At 41.7% G+C, this 20,614-nt stretch overlaps 1 protein-coding gene across 1 annotated transcript in view; it reads left to right on the plus strand.

The window, feature by feature from the left end:
- JMJD1C (jumonji domain containing 1C) overlaps positions 1 to 20,614 on the plus strand; it is a 54,944-nt gene that overhangs the window by 24,182 nt on the left and 10,148 nt on the right. The window contains exons 6-19 of the mRNA XM_010181512.1: positions 1 to 1,315; positions 4,363 to 4,535; positions 4,865 to 7,086; positions 10,034 to 10,235; positions 11,792 to 12,006; positions 13,017 to 13,169; positions 15,942 to 16,031; positions 17,375 to 17,502; positions 17,668 to 17,881; positions 18,357 to 18,571; positions 19,017 to 19,295; positions 19,688 to 19,856; positions 20,198 to 20,288; positions 20,400 to 20,530. The exon at positions 1 to 1,315 is cut by the window's left edge and continues 382 nt beyond it. Coding sequence (XP_010179814.1) covers positions 1 to 1,315; positions 4,363 to 4,535; positions 4,865 to 7,086; positions 10,034 to 10,235; positions 11,792 to 12,006; positions 13,017 to 13,169; positions 15,942 to 16,031; positions 17,375 to 17,502; positions 17,668 to 17,881; positions 18,357 to 18,571; positions 19,017 to 19,295; positions 19,688 to 19,856; positions 20,198 to 20,288; positions 20,400 to 20,530 — 5,597 coding nt within the window. The remainder of the gene's footprint in view (positions 1,316 to 4,362; positions 4,536 to 4,864; positions 7,087 to 10,033; positions 10,236 to 11,791; positions 12,007 to 13,016; positions 13,170 to 15,941; positions 16,032 to 17,374; positions 17,503 to 17,667; positions 17,882 to 18,356; positions 18,572 to 19,016; positions 19,296 to 19,687; positions 19,857 to 20,197; positions 20,289 to 20,399; positions 20,531 to 20,614) is intronic.

Consider the following 20,614-nt stretch of genomic DNA (forward strand, 5'->3'; position numbering starts at 1 on the left):
TTCACTCCATGCAGCGGAGCAGCCAACACCTTATGAGCCGAATGCCAAGGATCCACATGTTCAAGAGTGTAATGCAGAAAAACATCATACTGCGGAATTAAAAAATGAGCAATTTGTACCCAGACCTCCTACTCCGAAATGTGTTGTTGACATTACTAATGAAAACAACCCCGAAAAGGAGAGCCAGGATAAAGCTGCAAGTACCTTTGGTTTGCAAACGGTTCAGAAAGTAGAATCCCACAGCAGTGATGTAAAGCAGCAGTTTGCAAATGCAAATTTCCTTGAAGCAAGAAAACAGGAAGCTGATCAAAGTTGGGTTAGCGGTGTTGTTAACAAAACGGATTTGATACAGCCTGGCGTTTTAAAAACGTTACCAGTCAGTGAACACTTAAATCCTGAAAAAGAAAAAGTGCAGTATGGCTCGTTTATGTCTTCGTTAAATGTAGCTTCTCTAGCAGAAGAGAGTAAACTGCATAAACAAAGTCCAATCCCCAACTCTGTGAAATCAAAACCTAGTGCTTCAATTGATCATCCTAAAACAAAGTCACCTGATGTTAAGCCTAAATTCACCCAATCTTCTGATACTGTGAAGTCTAAGGTTAGTTCCCAAAACAGCCATGCTACTGGATTAACAAGGTCAGCCAGTAAAACTGATCATGATTTGCCTAGGTCTAGTTTTCATCCAGTTCCAGCTAGAGTTAGTGCTCTAGAAGCTACTAAAAGTCCTCTTATCATTGACAAGAATGAACATTTCACAGTGTACAGGGACCCCACTCTGATTGGACAAGAAACAGGAACTAATCACATTTCACCTTATTTGCATCAGCATAATTATCCTCTGCATTCCTCATCCCACCGAACCTGTTTAAATCCAAACACTCATCATCCTGCATTAACTGGTTCATCCCATCTGCTCGCTGGGTCTTCGGCTCAGGCTCCCTTGTCCGCTATTAACACTCACCCCCTTAGTAGTGCATCTCACCATTCTGTTCATCACCCTCATCTACTTCCTGCAGTGTTACCCGGAGTGCCTGCTGCCTCCTTGCTGGGTGGCCATCCGCGACTAGAGACTGCTCATGCTAGCAGCCTAAGCCATTTGGCATTAGCACACCAGCAGCAGCAACAGATGTTACAACACCAGTCTCCACATCTTCTTGGACAAGCTCATCCTTCTGCTTCCTATAATCAGCTAGGGCTTTATCCAATTATTTGGCAGTATCCAAACGGAACACATGCTTACTCAGGACTCGGTCTGCCCTCCTCCAAATGGGTCCACCCAGAAACTCCTGTTAACGCGGAGGCTTCCTTGAGAAGGGTAAGTTGAGCTTGATTCTTCATGACATGTCTAGTTGGGGTTGACGTCTCTCAGCAATAGTTTTCTAGGTACAGATTTGGTAGTTTGTACTGCACCAAGTGTATGGAGATTGTTGGTTTTTTTTGAGTAGACAGAGAACTAGAAATGGAAGTCCAGTAGTAACTGCTCTCTCACAGTGGACGTGAGTAGGGAGTTCTTCCAGACTGATTTTCTAATTATTTTAGAGAAAGGCGAAATATTTGCTTTTAATTTATGATCAAGTGAGGTCAACCAGCTGGTTTGGGAAGTACAGGGTAAATATTTGCTACCTCAAACTATGAAAACCATTGTGTAAGTTAAATATTAGGCGAGGTAGAACAATTGTCTTAGTGAAATTTCATGTATGCTTTCTAAATAATGGAGAAAGGCTGAGATGGAAGGAGTACTGAACCCAGTGGGAAGTTCTGAAGAGAAAACTCTAGTGTTTATACGTCTTTCTTGCACTGTACACCCATTTCTCTTGTCTTTATACCTATCTGTGTACCCTCTTTTGGCGTATCTTTCTTCCCCCCTTCTGTTTCTGTTGACACACATCCCTGCTTTCTCATCTGCTTTCTACTCCTGTATTCCAGTCAGGGCGATTCCTCTGTCTGTCTGCTGAGTATAACCACTGAGGTCTCAGGAGAAATGGTTTGTGTTTTTCAGCCTAGCGCCCAGTGCGGCGGTGGTGCTCAGCAGGCAGACACGACAGTTACAGGAAAAGAAGTTTTCTGAGCTCCTGCAAGGTTGGAATGTGGCATGCTCATTGCAGGCTCCTTAGAGGAACAGCGTAAGATGAAGCATGTGTAGTGTAGACACAAACTTCGGAGAGCTTTACTGCCAGCTTCAGTCAAACCTGCACTGAGCATGCACGTACTGATTCTGAGAGGCTTACAACTTGGCCTAATTTGGGCAGATTTTCATGGGGACCACAAAAGGCATGTCGCTGACAGTGGTCCTTCTGCCAAATTGTAAGCCTTTGCGTCAAAGCTTGGAGTTCCTGAATGGTTATAAAGATTTTTTTTCTTTTTCATCATGAGGAAAGCTATTCTTCCCCAGCCTCATTCTTGAGAAAAGCCAAACCATTGTGGCAAAGTCTTTCCTAAACAGTCAGTTTGAGTTTGCCTTGTAATATGAAGTCAGTTTGATCTAAACCGTGATAAGGTCAAACGCAGCAGAGAAGAAAAGCCTAAGAGAAAACTCGGTGAATTTATCTTTTCAAGTTGCTGCCTGCTCCACCCCATACTGAAGTCCATTTTAAAGAACTTATGGTAGACTGTTTTCACTTCGGCTGCCTGAAGCGTGCAGCCCTGCATACCAAGGCACGTAGCTTTTTAATTACGTTGATATGTAGCAAATGTCTTGTGGTGACTTGTCTTCTGGCTCTCGCACCAGAGGCCTTTTTATAATACGGCTTAGAAACCCAGAGTGATCGTTTCCAAAGTTGGTTTGCGTGGAAGCCACGACCGCAGAAAGGGATCTGTGTTTCAGCTGCAATAGCAGCAGCGGCCACCCTCAGCTTAGTGTGCTGAAGGAAGAGTGCCCCCAAGCCCACCTTTTTCTACCACCTGCAGGTGGCTGTGGCTGCTCCCATCTTTGGGCTGGGCCATAGATGGTTGTAGGTGGAGTCACAAAGCTGTTTAAGCAGTGCTTGGTGCTCAACCAGATGTTCCCCAGCTCCTCTAGGGAGAAGGTGACGGGCCTTTTTTGCATAATACTTTAATACAGCTTACGAGCTATTTGTGGGAGCTCACCACAGCGTGGGAACTCCAGGCCTAGGAAACGTGTGCACTAAAACTATTAGCGCTAACCCAAGCGGTTGCTTTAAATATTCAGAAGTATAGAGATCAGAACTTCTAAGTTGTAGCACCTGCAAATCTGTGCTGTGCATTGTCATGAGAGCTCCTGGCTCCCCTTCTGGTGCAGCGGTTCTCAAATGGGATTTGCCAAGACTGGGAAGGAGGAGAGGGATGGACTGGTGAGGAGCAGAGGAGGGGAAGAAATTCTGAGCAGTGCTGAGAGTCAGGGATGGTGCAGCACCAACAGCTCTGCTCATTCTTGTCCCAGTCCCTTCTTGGCTTGTCCCTGGCACTTGAGTACTTCAACTGGGTGCCTGCCCTTTCTGCGCGTGTTTCCCACAAGCAGGTCTCATAGGGAAGGGGGAGAGAGACAGAGAGCTGCTCGTGGTCTTTTCTTTAAAGTTGTTACACAAGTTACAGAGAAGATAAAAAAGTAGAAACTTACCCAAGCAGTCAATTGAAAAACAGTTTCATGAATAAGGCTGTGGCAGTGTGTGTAAGCAGGAGGTTGGTATTGCCCACCTTTTGAGTATTTAGGTACACAGCACAGAATTGTGTGTACTGTGCATTTGCCATGCTGCAGAGTATGGCAGGCGTGTATGTTTATGGTTTTAATAGTGTGCTACTGATAAAATGATACCAAATAAAAATGTCTGTCAAAATAAAGCAGATTAATTAGGATTACCATACTTAATCATTTGGTTGGTGGGAGGAGAGGATCCATGAAGGGAAGAGATACTTCTGTCCCTTGTCTTGAGATTTCTTGTAAAGCTGGAGATGAAGTTGTTTTCCAGAAATACTGAACTGTATTCATCTTCTGAAAGAAATCTTTCTTGCAATTAATTGAAGAGCCTAATGGTCTGTTTGCTAGTAGCTGAAGTTAAGTGCTGTCAGATTATCATTGATTTGCTAATTTTGATGAGCTTGAGATGCTGTTCTAGAATCAACTGTTCATGCTGACTACTTGAAAATTAAGCAGTTCTAAGAATGCTTCTTACATGCTTCATGTAAACTAATTTTTATGTGCTGCAAGTCCAGGGGAAGTACAGGCAGACGTTCCAGTTAATCAAAAATTGACACAAAGTGTTAAATTTTATTTACTGTGTATGATTTGATGCTGAAATACATTTCTTCACTCTGGTCGTTGGTAGGTCTTGACACAGTAACTCTTGCAGTCCCTGATTATTTTGAAATCTGATTTTGTTTTGTTGTTTTGGTTGGTGTTAACAGAATACTCCCAGCCCGTGGTTACACCAGCCCACCCCAGTGACCTCAGCTGACAGCCTTGGTTTACTGAGTCACATTCCTGTGCGACCGTCCAGTGCAGATCCCCTCCGGCCTCTCAAACTGACAACACATTCCAGCCCGCCGTTGTCCAAAAGCATTGTAGAACATCACAAAGAGTAAGCTTGCTGTTCAACTCGGTGTGGGAGGGCACATTTCAGCAGCTGATGTTGTCTTCTAGCTTCCTTTTAGTTTATTTGTAAACATGAGTACCCCTGATAGAGAAAACCTGTCAGTATGCTGCAAAACAGGCTCTGCCCTGTTGACTTGGAGTGGTACTTGAGGTCCCGAGTCATCTGAAGACTTCTGAAAATTGTACCTAATATAAGGAAAAGTTTATTTTGTGTTAATAGATAACTTTGTTCGGAGCATGGGAAGAAAGGTCTTCTGTTTAGCACGTTGCTCTATGTTCAGGCTAACCTGTGCCTGTTTAACGTTTTTCAAACAGAGAACTGGAGAGGAAAGCGTTTATTGAACCTTTACGTTCTGTTACAACTGCACCAGTGAAGACGGAGCTAGAGCAGAGCAGAACGCAGACAACAAAGGAGAGCCATATGCACAGACATTTTGCAGATCCAATGCTGAACCAGCTGCCAAGGCCACCACAGGAGACCGGGGAGCGGCTGAGCAAATACAAAGAAGAACACAGACGGATACTCCAAGAAAGTATTGAAGTTGCTCCTTATACAGCTAAAATAAAGGCACTGGAGGGGGAGAGAGAGAACTACTCCAGGGTGACGTCCATATCTTCAAGTCCGAAAAGCCATTCAGTGAAATATGACAAAGACACAGAACGCTCTGTGTCAGAACTGTACAAAATGAAGCATTCGGTTCCACAGAGTTTGCCACAGAGTAACTATTTCACCACGTTGTCTAACAGTGTAGTAAATGAACCTCCAAGATCATACCCGTCAAAGGAAGCTTCAGGTGCATATGTTGATAAGCAAACTAATTGTCCTTCAACAGCAGCTAGTCCCCAGTCTCTTCCCTCTTACATTTCTTCTCTTTCAAAACCTCCGCCTTTAATTAAGCACCAACCAGAGAGCGAAGGCTCTGTGAGCAAGATGCCGGAGCAGCTTTCACAGTCAGTGCAGTCTCACTCTGTAAATTCTTTTCGAAGTGACAGCAGGAGCCCTACTCAGTTGTCAGTCTCGTCTTCAAATACACTCCGGAGTATGCCCGCCTTGCATAGAGCCCCTGTGTTTCACCCCCCTGTGCACCAGAACCTGGAGAAGAACCTGGAGAAGAAGGAAAGCAGCTATAGCAGCCTTTCACCTCCGACTCTAACCCCTGTCCAACCCGTTAATGCTGGTAGTGGTAAAATACAGGAGTTGCAGAAACCACCAACTTTAGTACCTGAGCCTAAGGAAGCTCAGACTGTTTACAAGGGCACTTCTGAACAGAATTTGTCAGAAATATGGAAGTCAAATAGTGCCCCAAATAACGAAAAAGTGGATTGGCACGTTGAAAGAATGAGTGGAAAGTCACAGTCCGCTACAGCGTCTGTTATTGTGCGTCCTCCTTCTTGCACAAAATACGATAGCGTCCCAGTAATGCAGCCTGCTTCCAAAGATCGAGTTAGCGAGAGATCTTCAGCTGTGACAAATCAAGCAGATTGCCTGAAAACAGCGGAAGCCAGGGAGACTGGAAGAGTCATTCTGCCAAATGTGAACTCAGACAGTGCTCGCACACAGTATGAGAAGAAATTTCCAGCTGTCTCGCAAGGCAGCATTCCTCGTGCTGCCACCCCTACCACAAGTATGATCTGCAGTACGAAAACGGATGTCACCGCATCAGCGGCAACAACTACCAGCGTGTCAAGCTTGGGCAGTTCCCAAGTGACTTACTCCTTATCAAACACGGTCTTGGCCTGTGCGCCACTGGAGTGTCCTGCCTCAAGAGCAGCGAGTCAGGCGGTGGCGCAGACCCAAGAATGCAAGGTCAGCACTCCAGCTCCAGTTACACCCGCTGCTGGCAAGACAGGCAGCGCTGCTCAGCCCAGCTCGGGATTCTCCACCTCCACTGACTTTGTCCATTTGAAAAAGCACAAGGCAGCCTTGGCTGCAGCTCAGTTTAAAAGTAGTAACACTAGTGAGACCGACTCCAGCTCCGTGAAAAATCAGACATTTTCAACCTCTCTCTCCCTAGACAGTGCGATCGTCTGTAATACAATAAACAAAGCGAACTCTGTAGGCAGTGGGCAAGCTTCCCAGACGAGTCAGCCAAACTACCACACTAAACTGAAAAAGGCTTGGCTAACAAGGCATTCGGAGGAAGATAAAAACACTCATAAAAAAGAGAATTCGGGGAACAGTGTTTCAGAAATTATTAAGCCATGTACTGTCAATTTAATAGCTTCTACATCAAATGATTTGCAAAATAACATAGATAGTAAAATCTTGGCAGATAAGTTTGCGAAGGAAGATAAGCACCCTAGGAGAAAAGCAAAACGAACTTACGAGTCTGGCTCTGAAAGTGGAGACTCTGATGAAAGCGAGAGCAAGTCAGAGCAAAGGACTAAACGGCAGCCCAAACCAACGTACAAAAAGAAGCAAAATGATCTGCAGAAAAAAAAGGGTGATACAGAAGAAGAAGTAAAACCAAATGGTGTTCTTAGCAGGAGTGCCAAAGAAAAAAGCAAGCTGAAGTTACAGAGCGGCACTAACAGCAGTGAGTATATTCATCTGATTTGGAAGAGACAGACTGTCGTGAAGGCTTGACAGTGTTAATCCTGGAGGGTTTGTCTTGCACGATAGCTGGGAAAAAAATTAAAAAGCATACTTGTGTAGATGAATAGGTCCAGATTTATGTGTCTTGAGGCCATTTGAAATACCCTGGTTTAAGAAATTCAGCATTTTCTATATATATACGTTAACAAACTGGTTCTTGGCTTAAATATAAGCAGTAAACAGGCTGGTTTGTGCTGTCCATCAGAATTCAACAGACTGGTGCATGTAGTTGTGCTGCCTGTATTGATTTTTTTTTTTTACATTTTTGTTTTTTTAAGATCTAATGCATTTATTTTTAGAGCACTGCTGAAGGGAGAGATTGTCTATTGTTGAACTTTAATTCATCCTTTGATCAGGAAGCCAGAGGCAGTTCCTTGAGAGCCTGATGCCACTCTGTTAGGATTTGGTTAAGTTAATGAAGGGTTTGAGGAGGAGTCATTTCACCCTCCTGACTAGCATGTGTATTACGTGGAGTCAACATCGCTCTTGTTTAAGGAATAAAGAAATTTAGGGAAATACAAATCTCAATTTAAATGTACTGCTGTAGCTTGTAGCAGATCGGAACTGGATTTATCTGAAAAGAGAAACTGGTCTGCCAACATGGGGGATTTTATTTAAGAACTTACCTTACGTTTTTTATCCCAACTTATTCTTCTCCAAAGACTGTTCCTTTGTCTTTGTTCTGTTCAAATATGAGAAAGTCTACCATTAAATTACTTTTTGCAAGTATTTTTAAGTACAGGTAGTAAGAAAATGAGTACTACTCCCTCTAATTACATTCTCTGGCTTTTTACTGCCTAGCGTATAAAGTCACTCTCCTGGTGTCTGGGAGTTCTTGATCCCCAAGTTGTACTGGGTGCTGGAAGTGGTGTATTCTGTCTGACACATTCTGGCTTGGGTCCAGTAGTAGTAGTTTTGGTTTTTTTCCTTCCCCGTCCCAACTAAAGGGAAGATCAAGGAGAACAAGCCTGTAAAGCATTTCTCAATTTCACTTCGTAAAGTAAACTGTATCTATAGACGTGCAACACGATAGGTCTTTGACCTTTGCATTGTTGCAAAAGCTTTTTTATGGGTTTGTTGTAGAACGATTGCTTACCTACACTAAGGGAAGGCAGTGACTTCTTGTTTGGGCTAGTGATACCCAGTATAAAAGTGTTACATGATAACATTATGGAACTGTTTCATTTGGGAAATGGGCAGGAGCTGGTTTTCCATTCTGTCGTGAGTCGCACAGCCTGTGTCCTGCACACTGACGGGTTGGGCCTGTGCTGTGGGAGCGACTTCTTGTGCTTGCCATCCTCTCTCAAAATCTTAATAGACCTGAGATCTTTCTATCTGTTTCTCCTCCTTGACCCGTTAAATAGATGAGCATTTCTGATACTCCTGTCAGTTTATCTTGAATGAGCTTTGTTACGATTCCTGAAAGAGAGCTGGTCAGAGATTTTCTTACAAAAAGGATTTTCCACAAAAACGTAGTCAGCCTTGAGGAGCTTTCAGAACAGGTTGCCATGGGATGGCTGCTTGGACTGCCCGAAGGTGGCTGTAACTGTGCTCTGGGATCTGGGGCTTGGTGGCAGTCTTGCAACATGGGTGGTATCTGGATACTGCCAGGATTGAAAACTGCTTTGTCCTGATGCTGTTTTGGAAAACCCTAGGAGTCTCTGCACTAGCCAGAGTGCTCAGAGCCTCCAGGCTGCAAGGCTCCCTCCTGCAAAGCGAGGCATTTTACAGTCGTGCAAGTGTTGGGGATCTTCCAAGATCCTGCCCACAGAGCTTGAAGTCTGACAGCTCCCAGATGACACCCAGGATCTCTGGTTCCAAGGCAGAAAGCATTGTTTTGGCCTAGCAAACCTGTACTTCGGCCTCTTCTACTCTCAGGTTTTAATTCAATTATTCGTCATGCTCCTCGTCTGTGTTTGTAGGCCATGAACTGAGGCATAGGCATCTGTCGCTTGCAAAGCTTGCATAAGTAATCTCTGGCAAAATATGGATCTGAACCCAGGTACCAAGTCCAAAGTTAGCACCCTGACCTCTCTTATCCTATGTCAGATCCCAGTTCACAGGACATGAACTTTCAAGAGTAGTGGTAGATGAAATCACACATACTTCCGTCTATTTGCAGATAAAACTGGTGCCACTTTTAAGAGTCATTAGAATGAAAGCCTGGTTAAATATCAACAGAATTCAGTTTCAAAGTGTGTATGTGAAAGTTGCACATATTACTCAATAGATGTGCTCCTTGCGTTACTCAGTGTCAGATCTGCTGACTTTCATATATTGAAAATAGATTTGTACTGCTTAGCCTTGCAAAGCCAACAAACGTGACAGAGTAAATGGATTCTGTTCTTCCTTATGCCGGATGTTTTATATCAAGTTCAGATGACTAGCGAGTGAACAGAGCTGCTCTTCTGTAATCGTATCTGTAACCTTCAGCAAAAATTAATTTTAAAGAAGGATTTTTTTTTTTTAAGCCCTACTTTCATTTATTAAATAGTTGCTTTTCTGGCATATATCTTCACTTGGAACAGAATTCAAACCTTTCCTTCTTGGGGTATTGTATTTCTTTTGTTTTGTAAGAACGAGATTCTGAAGATGGTTTCAGTGGAACATTTGGTGAATGATACACCTAATTTAAGAGAAAACAGCATGTCCTTGGTATTTCTGGGTAGCTCAGCAGGTAGTTAACTGTCCTGCCTGTGTAAGTCCAATTGGAAGCTGTGCTCTTTAAACTTGAGTGCTGACAGGCAGACAAATGGCAGTAGTAATGAAATACACTATGCAGGTAACAAAGGTACTTTCAGAAACGTTAAAACGCTGACTGATCTGACTGAGTTCTGCAAATAAGGGCTGCCAGTTCCTCATCTGAAACTCTCTCCTTCCTTTTGCAGCCGGTATACCTCGCTCAGTGTTGAAAGACTGGCGCAAAGTAAAGAAGCTGAAGCAAACGGGAGAGTCCTTTTTGCAGGATGATTCTTGCTCTGAAATAGGACCAAATCTGCAAAAGTGCAGAGAATGTAGGTTAATAAGAAGTAAGAAAGGAGAAGAACCAACTCACTCGCCAGTATTTTGCAGATTTTACTACTTTCGTCGGTAAGTACAGCTATTTCCTGATAGCGTGGTGTTTTAACTTTTAAAAATATTACTGACAAAGGACTTGCATGCTTGAAAGCTTGTCTGATTTTTCTGGCTCAGTCAGTCTGCCTGATAAAAGACACTGTCTAATTTAACGGTATTTACATCTGTATTTTGTATTTCTTTTGTGGATTGACTTCACTGCTGTTTAAAGCTTTATAGCAAAGACATCAGAACAGCTACCCGGTGTACCTTAGGCAAGCAGAAAATGCAGCACATCACCATTACACAGGTGTCTGTCATTTGAAGTGGGATTTTCAAAAGGCAAGCTTCAGTTATTCTGGACAAGTTGTACAACCCCAGAGTTGCACTAATTTGTAATTGTTCTTGTGCCAGTATATGGTGGGAATGCTGCTCAGGGTTTTCTGAGGACAGAGGAGTTGTTCTCTCCTTTTTCACAATTAATGGCCAGTCAAGACAAACTCACAAGCTGAGGAGAAAGTTTCCCAGGATGCTGCAAAGCATACGTGGCTCAGGCAGAAAAAACTATTGAGACAGAACAAAATGGCTTTAATTTGCACGTGGGCCGTGTTGTCAGTATATAGCTGATTCGGTAGCTGATTCGTTTTGTTCCCTAAACTTGGTTTAATTTTTTATAATGAAGCTTTAGTTACCAGAGTTGGTAGTCCTACAGGAGTGATTTCATTGATGGACCTGGAATACCTTCTGCGTAAGAATATTTGCTTCCTAATGTGGCAATGTCAGAGTTTTGTTTTTTATCTCCTTAGATAGTAGGGCTTGAATTGTAACAAAGTTTGCACTACTGTTGGAAGTCATTGTTGTAACTGCAAATTCATCATTTCTTCTTGTTCATCAAACACACATCTGAGTACCATTTTTTGTATAGTTCAGAGTTCAGGACTATTTTACTGGCATTGCTGTAAAAATCTGTAACTGTTATAACAATCACATGCGTATCATGAATTATTCTGTATTATGCAAAATTGAATAATTAATTGTTACTGCTTAAAAATAGGGTAAGTATAGGCAGGGTTAGTGAATGGTATCGGGTAGGGCAACAGGAAAGCCTGTAGCTATTTTAAAGGTCAGAAATTGGCAGATTTCTTCTGCCTAGAAAGTCTTAAATATAGTGTTTGAACTCCTGTTATCTGAGTGTGAGAGCAGTAGGAAAGATCCATAAAGTATGAGTCGGACTGAGTGATTGATGCCATAGAAACTCAAAAAATTTAAGGAATAAGTGGAACCGAACTTTGGGGGGAAATCCTGTGTGCAATTTTAAAGCAATAGCAAATGTTACAGAGAGAGAACGATGAGTAAACTGAATACAAGAAGTGCCTTAAAAGTTAAGTTTAGTTTTCATGCTTCCTTACTGTTCTTTTTAAAAGTATTTTTGGCAGTAGGATTTATTTTTAAATTAAAAAGTGTGGCAGGATCCTATAGAAGGTAAAGAAAACTTACTTGTAAGACTTGAACAGTAAGGTAAACTAGCAAGTAAGCTGTAAGTCACAGGATGTGATGATACATGCAGTTAAACTCTATGTTTTCATTTTTAGGTTATCTTTTAGTAAGAACGGAGTGGTTAGGATAGATGGTTTCTCCTCTCCAGATCAATATGATGATGAAGCATTGAGTTTATGGACACATGAAAACTATGAAGATGATGAACTGGACCTAGAAACTTCTAAATACATTCTAGATATCATAGGTGATAAATTTTGTCAGTTAGTAACATCTGAGAGAACAGCCATGTCCTGGGTGAAAAAAGACGGTAAGGAAATCTCAAATGCTTTCAAGTGCTCTGCAGTTTTACTCGAGTGTTTGTGTTCATCGTGACCCACTGCTTCCTTTTCAGTAGCTCACTTCACCGGCCTGTCGTGTTGGATTTTCCTAGGCTGTTTTGTAAGAGGGTATGTCGGGAAGGGGCAGGGACCTTCCTCAGTTGGCCAGCCCGTTCCCTTTCCTCCCTGCGCTGGTGGCTGTGCTGGGCCAGGGTTGGAGCCAAGCTGCTGTTTGGATTGGAGCAGCCTTGGTTCCCAGCTTGGCCTCCAGCTCTCCAGCCAGAGCATCCAGCTCCAAGCCAAGGCCCACAGCGAGCCAGGTACTGACTCCTGCCAACAGACGCTGTGTTTCTGACGTCTCCTTCCCAAAACAAAGAACAGTGTGACAGCATGGGCCCTGCAGAGCGTGTGCTAACACCACTGCCTCCTCCCCACCAAAGCCACAGTTTGTCCGTCCTTCTGGCTCACAGCAGATGGGCGCAGGCTGGAAACGGCCTGGTGGCTCCAGTAATTTCAGACAATACGCGGAGGAGTTGAGGCAGAAAGCAGAAATACTAGCCAGGTCCCCGGGACAGCCACCTCCCTCACCTCCTGCTGACTGTAACCAGCCATCTAGCTCACCAGTTTGGCTGCCCTTGAGATTAAACATGTCCCATATGCAGTCAGGTGAAAAACCCACCTCTCTTCACTGCGTGGGGTTAGAAATACATGTTAAAGAAGTTCTTCATACGTTTAGTAGGAATATTTTTTATTACTGTAGCATATGTTTTTTGGATGCTTTGATTTCTTTATAGTGTATTGATAGCAGCATCGATGGGGATGCTGTGTAATGCAACTAGGGGGTAGGTGTGGATGATTTATTTATGAAGGATTACTTCCCTCCCCCCACACCCAGTTGCATCTGAGGGGAAAATTACAAATACTTCATCTATAAAGGCTATTCATTCTGTGCTTTGCATTGAAATTTCAGTCTTTTTATTCTGCTTATTTTGTATTTCAGCCAAAATTGCATGGAAGAGAGCAGTGAGAGGAGTCCGTGAGATGTGTGATGCATGTGAAGCCACATTATTTAACATTCATTGGGTCTGCCAAAAATGTGGATTTGTGGTCTGCCTAGATTGTTACAAGGCAAAGGAAAGAAAAAGTTCTAGAGGTCAGTTCTTTATAAACTGGAGTATTGTACAGGCTGTTTATTCTCGTTTGTTGTAGCGCTGCTGATCCACCAGTGTAACTGCCTTTCTGTAAAGCGTTAATTTACTGCTTGTGTGTTCTCGCTTCCTTTAGATCTTTTTTGCCTCCTTTTTTGTTGGTGGACGTAGAATCAGTCATTCAGAAAGCAACTGCTGTGGAGGCTATTTTAGGTCTTTGTCCGCTTTCCAGTCTTTTTGTGTGGGTTGTCTTGGATTGCTTATGCCTTGCCCCTCAAGGTTAAGTCTTGTTCTTCAGCCGTGAGACTGGCGCTCCATTACACCTCCCTGCTGTATGGTAACTCATTGCCATTAAGACTTGCCTTGATTTGAGCGCTTTCTGGAGTTCTCCCTTCAGAAGTACGTGTTTTGTCATACTGACTTAACAGCCACCTTCTTATAAGAAAGAGGTATGGGAGAAAAGTACTTCAAATAGTATTTTAAATGAGCGTTAATGGAGGTTTCACGATCCAGCAGCCTACACACGTAGTCGGTTTAACCTAATTCCTGTGCTCTAATGGACATGTCTAGTTGAGTCTCTAGTGAAGTATAATAGGACTGATGTGCAAACCTGTGACTTCTGAGTGACCCAGCCTGGTTGCACTTGAAAGGAGGCATAGCTTGGAAAATTGATCTGGTCATTCAGCCCTCGCCTGTGACGCTGGTGCTCAGACTGCTTGTTGGAAAGGACTGCCTTCTCCTGGGTGGCAGGCATCGTGCCCTGGCCCAGTCCTGCGGTCAAACACTGTGCCGGGAACTGATTCAAGTATAATGCTCTTTTGAAAAGCATTTCCATGTTTCTCGTCGCAGCAGAATGCCACATATGTGAAATGTTAGTGAAATTAAGTTTAACTCTTACATGGCAAGTCTTTGATCGATAAAGACTCATCTACTTTGTCCGTGATTTGCAGTGAGAGGCCTCCTGCACTGTGGTGATAGGATGTTCCCAGAGACTTGCATCAAAGCCTAGGTGTTTTCCAACACCTGAGGGTAGTCCATAGTGTTTTAATGCTGGAGGCTGCTTCAGCAGCTCTTAACTGGCTTAAGTTCATGTGCGTGCATCCATCTGACATGGCTTGGGGTATACACCGAATGTTATTTACCCTAGTGGGAACATGGAGTCAGAGGCTTTTTATGATGTATATGTTAACCAGCCAGGAAAATGTTACTAGAATGTCTTCAAAGCTTAAAAAAGCAGTATACAGAAGCAGGCTTCTTTTCACTTTTCTAACAAAGACTTTCTCCTTAGTGTTTATCACAACTTTACATGTGAAAGCTGAAGTACTTTCCTCTCTGCAGCTTTATTTCTACTGATGCTGTAGGATTCACGTGAACTGTCTCTCTCCTTTGGCACTCTCTTACAAAGTTCAGAACCACCCACTCAACTCTATATAATAGCACTTTATATTACACCGTTTTTCCTGGAACTGGTGGTTGTTTTTGCAGTTGCTAAATGTAACTGAGAATACACTGGTTTCTCTCTGCTTCAGCAGAGTATTCCATATTCAGATATTTATCAGTGACTTCTCTCATTGCTACATGAATGAATGAATGTTCATCCATTGTTACCTTCAGACAGTTTGTGGCACCATCAAGTGGAGTGCCATGTTATGGCATTTCTGTGATAAAATGCATTAAGTTAGAGGTATGCTATTTGGGTTTTTTTAATTTGATTTATGTTTGTGATGAGTTGTATATTTGAATGGTTTAGGATTTACAAAAACTACCAGATAGCTAACAAATCTAATATTTATGTGAAAGAAACATTTGGTACGTTGTGTATCTATGACAGTGTAAAAAATATGTGCTAAGTGCTTCCTTTAGCGTACTCCTTAGCTTACATTGCTAGAGCTGAGCAAACTAGTGAAAAGATTTGAAGAGTCTCTTAATGCTAGCAGTTCAGTTGATAGGATACAAGACTGAGGGTTGAGAGAGAAATTGCGTTCCGATTTCCGCCACAAAATCACATAGCAGATCGGTGACCAGTTGTTTGGCCAGACACTTTTTGATGTCATTCTTCCTCTGTCTTATCTTTACACTGCATATTTTTCTGGCACGGACAGTCTTCCTGAAACTTTGTAGAAAGCCTCTCTCTCCTGCCGGTTAGGCCATCTCTGCTGCCACAGACTATTTTCAACCAGTACACACAGACTTGAGGTTTCATGGTTGCTTTAATCTAGCATAAATCCGTGATGCAACTTCTCTTTTCTTTGTGCCACCAGTAACATCGGTGTAGCTGCATGATAAGCCAAATCAGAGAGCTGATTTGGTTAAAAGTTCACCTTTTTGGGTTGTTTGGCCCTCTCTGGTTGAAAACAGCCACTTTCAGTTGGAGTGTGGATTGTGTCAAATTAAATTAACCATACAATTGTAGCTCAGTTGTGTCTCTCATCTGTGTTAGAATTCATCAAGGGAGTCTCACAGCCTTAATGGCAACTGTAAAGGATTTCGGCTTATGCTAAATTGGCAACTCACTAAATGTGGTAAAGGGAATATACTTTGAAATGTTGAGGTTGTTGGCAAGGGTCTGTTACAGATGCAGATATTTCAGATGTCAGTGTTGTTAAATCTCTTTAGCTGTTGTATGCAAATCTCTGTCACACAGGATGCCAGGACAGAAGACATACAGTGCATGTAGAAAAGTGTTTCTGACTTAAAACAAATCTGTAAAAGGTTACTTAGCTCTTTCTGTGTACCACCCTCAGTGAAGTGAAACAATTGGCTATGTTCTTTTGCAGATAAAGAGTTATATGCCTGGATGAAGTGTGTGAAGGGACAGCCTCATGATCACAAACACCTGATGCCAACACAGATCATTCCAGGCTCCGGTAAGACCACCTGCAAACAAGCAGGATGTGTTTTTTCTGAGGCCTTTTGGAGAAGAGAGGCCAGGGTTTTTTCTTGAAACTTCTTATTTTTCATTTAAAAACCTGCAAATTATGTCAGATCGTTGCAGGAAGGTGAGTGATTCTGGGCAGTTAACCACATGATGAGGAGAGAAAGAAGAGTATGCTCACAGATGTCTGAAGGGGCTTTAGAGACAGGCAGTGAAGAAATTCAGGGTGTTTGTTGTGACTGTTACGTTTTCAGAGCAGAATAAAACAGACAGAACATACTGAATAAATCTGACCTTAGCTGTTAAAAAGAAAGTCTTAGAATAGTGCTGCTGAGGAGCGTTATGTTGGGGATTTTTGGGGATTTGTTTTTCACTGTGTTCTGTCCCCACCACACACCCAAATAAGAAAAGATTTGTGTGGTTTTGGACATCTGACTGAACATCTTAAAGCAAAACACAGTGAAGGAGTTTGGGATGAATGAAAAACTAAGCAGTAATCCTAAACCCAGTTAAATTCAGAATTTTTCTTTAAACCAAGTAAGCTTTATGAAGAAGTGCGTTTAGGTGTGGTGGTTGTTGGTAGTGCAACTTCACTTGTGATCTCTGGCTGCACTGATGCAGAGCAGGGAATAGAAAACTCCAATGCGCCCTTAAACTGGTTAAACAAATTCCCAAGTTATTTTAAGCTGGAAATGCAGACCCAGTCATTATTTTATGGGTTGTTGCGTGTTAGTTCAGGTAGAAGTGAAGGTTGGTTAGATTCCATAATAAGTTCAGATTGCAACATTCCCCAGAACAGGTTTCTGACTGAAACTGGTTTTAATTTTAAATTGTGAAATGAACCACTTATCTGGAAACAGCACAGCGCAGGCTGCCTGCATAACCTTGGTTTTGTTCTTTGGTGCATACTCGTTACCAAACAGCCTTAAATTACATGATCACACACTGATTTTTTTTTGTCAAGACATGGCTCACTTCAGTCTGTAGTTTGACAGTTTTATGAAATGAAGCAATGAGACACCCGTTGAACAGTGAGGAGTAAATAATGAATGACTGGCTTGCTCAGGGTATGCCATGCAGCGGGAACACAGAGTGAAGGTTAGATTATTCAGAAGAGTAGCGTGCAGTTATTTTATTAAAGATCATGTCTCTTCCTGCACAAGCTTGAAGGTAAACTGGAAAGTCTTTTGTACTGTATTTTTGAGTGTTAAATTTCGCATTTTTAATAGTTTAAATTCTAAAAAGATTTGGACATAGCATTTTAGCATCACAGTGTGTGTATTTTAGAGGGTCACAAAATGATTGAGAGCTGATGATTTTCTTAATTTTTTCCAGTTTTGACAGATCTTTTAGATGCTATGCACAATATTAGAGAAAAATTTGAAATTAAATCCCATTGTCAGTGCACCACCAAGCAGAGCACACAAGCTGGCAAGCTCCCTGCAATGAATGGTGTGTCTCAGGTGAGTCTAAAACACAAAGTTTGTTCAGGTGTTCTGATTCTTGAGGATTTTTATATTTGAATAGTAGCAGTTGTGCTTTAATTTGCATATACAGTGGTTAAATGCCAGCTTTGTCTTTGGAATACTTCAAAGTTAAATATTTAAAAATAAATCTGTTCTTTACAGGTTCTGCAGAATGTCCTCAATCACAGTAATAAAATTTCTCTGTGCATGCCTGAGTCGCAACAGCAGAACACTCCTCAAAAGTCCGAGACAAATGGTAATACAAGTCCAAGGAGTGATGTAAGCACAGACAGCAAGTTAACACCGCCTGAATCCCAGTCACCGCTGCACTGGTTAGCTGATCTTGCAGAGCAGAAAGCCAGAGAAGAGAAGAAAGGTATATGTTTGAAATTGTCCTATCGTGTCCATGACTTTGGGGGCACAAGTAGTACATAACTGAATTAATAGGAAAAATTCACACAGTTTTTCATTTAAAAAAAGAAGAAAATACAGTGTTCTTTTACACCTTAATTTTAATCTTGAAACTGCAATGCCTGCTGATGGCATCAGAATCTGTTACCAGAATAGCCACTAGCAGAGCATGTGTGTAATGTGGCGGTATTTCCAGCTACAGCATCTCTCATTTGTGACAGGTACTCACTCAGCTGCATGTGTGAGATGCTGAGGAAGACCTTTTCATGGTCACACTGCATTTTGAAGGGTCTAGTTCATCCTTTGGTGTGTTTTCAGGTGAATAAAGCGCTAGTGCTACAGTATATTATCGCCAGTGTGAAATGCAGGATACTGGTGCTCTTCCCAGGTTTGTATTGTGATACAACAGTGTAAACTTCCAATGATTATTTTTGTTTTAGAGAACAAAGAATGTCCTTCTGGAAAACATTCGAAGGAAGAGAAAGACCAGGATAATTTGGAATCCCCGAATTGTAAAAACTCCCCTCCTGTGTCCCAGAACAACGAGCAGGGCTCAACCTTACGAGATCTGTTAACTACAACAGCAGGCAAACTGCGTCTGGGTTCTACAGATGCCGGTATTGCTTTTGCTCCGGTTTACTCTACAGGAACAGCAGTAAGTATTTACAAAGTGCATTGTTTGTATATCAGGATTTGAAAATATCTATAATTTGTTTTGATACATTGTAGTTAGAGCAGTCTGATGGCTGTGTTGCTTTAAATACTCATTTATAATTAAAACTTTAGACATGTGCATACACATTTGCTTTAACAAATTATATATATATATAATAGTGATGATATATACTATGAAGAACACATCCATGAAGTTTAGATAGAGCCTTAACCTGACAAAGGAAGATTCCAGTGTGTTGAGTTTTGTAATAACTGCGTACTTCTAATTTTTCCATGTAAGAATACGCAGAGTTTTCTACAATGGAAGTAGATAACTGCAAGCTTCTCATTGATAATGAAATGTTGTCATTCTACTGCAAAAGAAATTGCATTAACTTTATTTGCTTTTAAATTGTTTAAGCATATGCTTGTTTGTTTTCTAATAGAGTGGCAAGAGTGGAAGGACTATGCCAAACATTCTTGATGATATAATTGCTTCAGTAGTAGAAAACAAGATTCCACCAAATAGAGCACCAAAGATAAATGTAAAATCTGAACTAAAAGATGAGTCAAAGGATGATAGAAAATGTATTCAAGATGACTGCAGTAAATTGTACAGTGATATTCAGTATTCATGGATCTGTGATAAGCATGTTTTGTGGCTCAGAGACCATAAAAACAACAACAACTGGAAGCTCTTCAAAGAGTGCTGGAAACAAGGCAGGGTATGTATTGAGCTGTTTGGTCTATGAAGTGAGCTCAGGGTGAACTCGGGGAGTTGTATTAAAGGACAAAGCTGCCTAGCTCTGCGTTTGAAAATCTGCTGTTAGCTGTGGGCAAAAGCTTGTCAGGTATAGCCCACATATTAACCTCGTGTAGTTTGTACTTCAGTTAACTGCTGATAATAAATAAGAAATTACTGTTACAGAGATTCACATTCCAAAAGGAAGTGCGTATGACATCTTGGGCATAGTTGCTCTTGGAGGAAGTGTTAAGATCTCAGTAGGGCCAAGGTCTTCAGTGTGTGTTTCAGATACATTTGTACTGCAGTTTAATTGAAAGAGGTGTTTACTTGCAAAAGGATAGGTATTGATTTATTTAATTTTATTTTTTACAGCCTGTTCTAGTGTCCGGTATGCATAAGAAAATGAACTTCAGCCTGTGGAAAGCCGAGTCAATTAGTCTAGATTTTGGAAACCAGCAAGCTGATATCTTGAATTGCAAAGACAGTATTATTTCAAACACCAATGTCAAGGAGTTCTGGGATGGTTTTGAAGATGTTTCAAGTATGTTACTTTAAATGTATTACTCCATTGATTCTCAACGTGGTCAATGTTAGAAACTACAGTTAAAAATACTCTTTATGGATCTTGAGGCTTTGAAGAAACTTCAGTCTAAAAGGAAAGCAAGATGCCCTAATATACTATTTAGGTCTGACTAAGAAATGAAACAAATGTCATTGTTCTTCAGCTAGTTGAGTTTGGTTTTATCACTCTTGAGTCTTGATATTATGTCCTGTTTTATGGTTGAAATCTTGACAGGTTAAGAGTTCAGTTACGTGTTTTAGTTGAATAAAGTAAAACCCCTACAGTGTATGTGCTTCTAGTGATTTCTGTGTTACTTACAGAACGGCAGAAAATAAAAAATGGGGAAACAGCTCTACTAAAACTGAAAGATTGGCCTTCTGGTGAAGATTTCAAGGCTATGATGCCAGCAAGGTATTTGAATTTTAAGTAAATACTCTTAAGTCAGTCTCCCTATTGTTGGGTTTTTTCCCCTCTGTGTAATGACACTAATTCAATTACATTCGTCTTTATTTTTTCTTGCAGATACGAGGACTTACTAAAAAGTTTACCCTTGCCTGAATATTGTAGTCCAGAAGGAAAACTAAACTTGGCTTCTCATCTGCCAGGATTTTTTGTCCGTCCAGATTTGGGACCCAGACTATGTAGTGCATATGGTGAGTATGCCCTAGAATTGTAGCAGTTATTTCCTCCCTTGAAAGTGTAGAATATCACACGTTACCATACTTGATAGAAAGCTG

The sequence above is a fragment of the Mesitornis unicolor genome, unplaced genomic scaffold (assembly GCF_000695765.1).
Source record: "Mesitornis unicolor isolate BGI_N332 unplaced genomic scaffold, ASM69576v1 scaffold25963, whole genome shotgun sequence".
NCBI lineage: Eukaryota > Metazoa > Chordata > Aves > Mesitornithiformes > Mesitornithidae > Mesitornis > Mesitornis unicolor.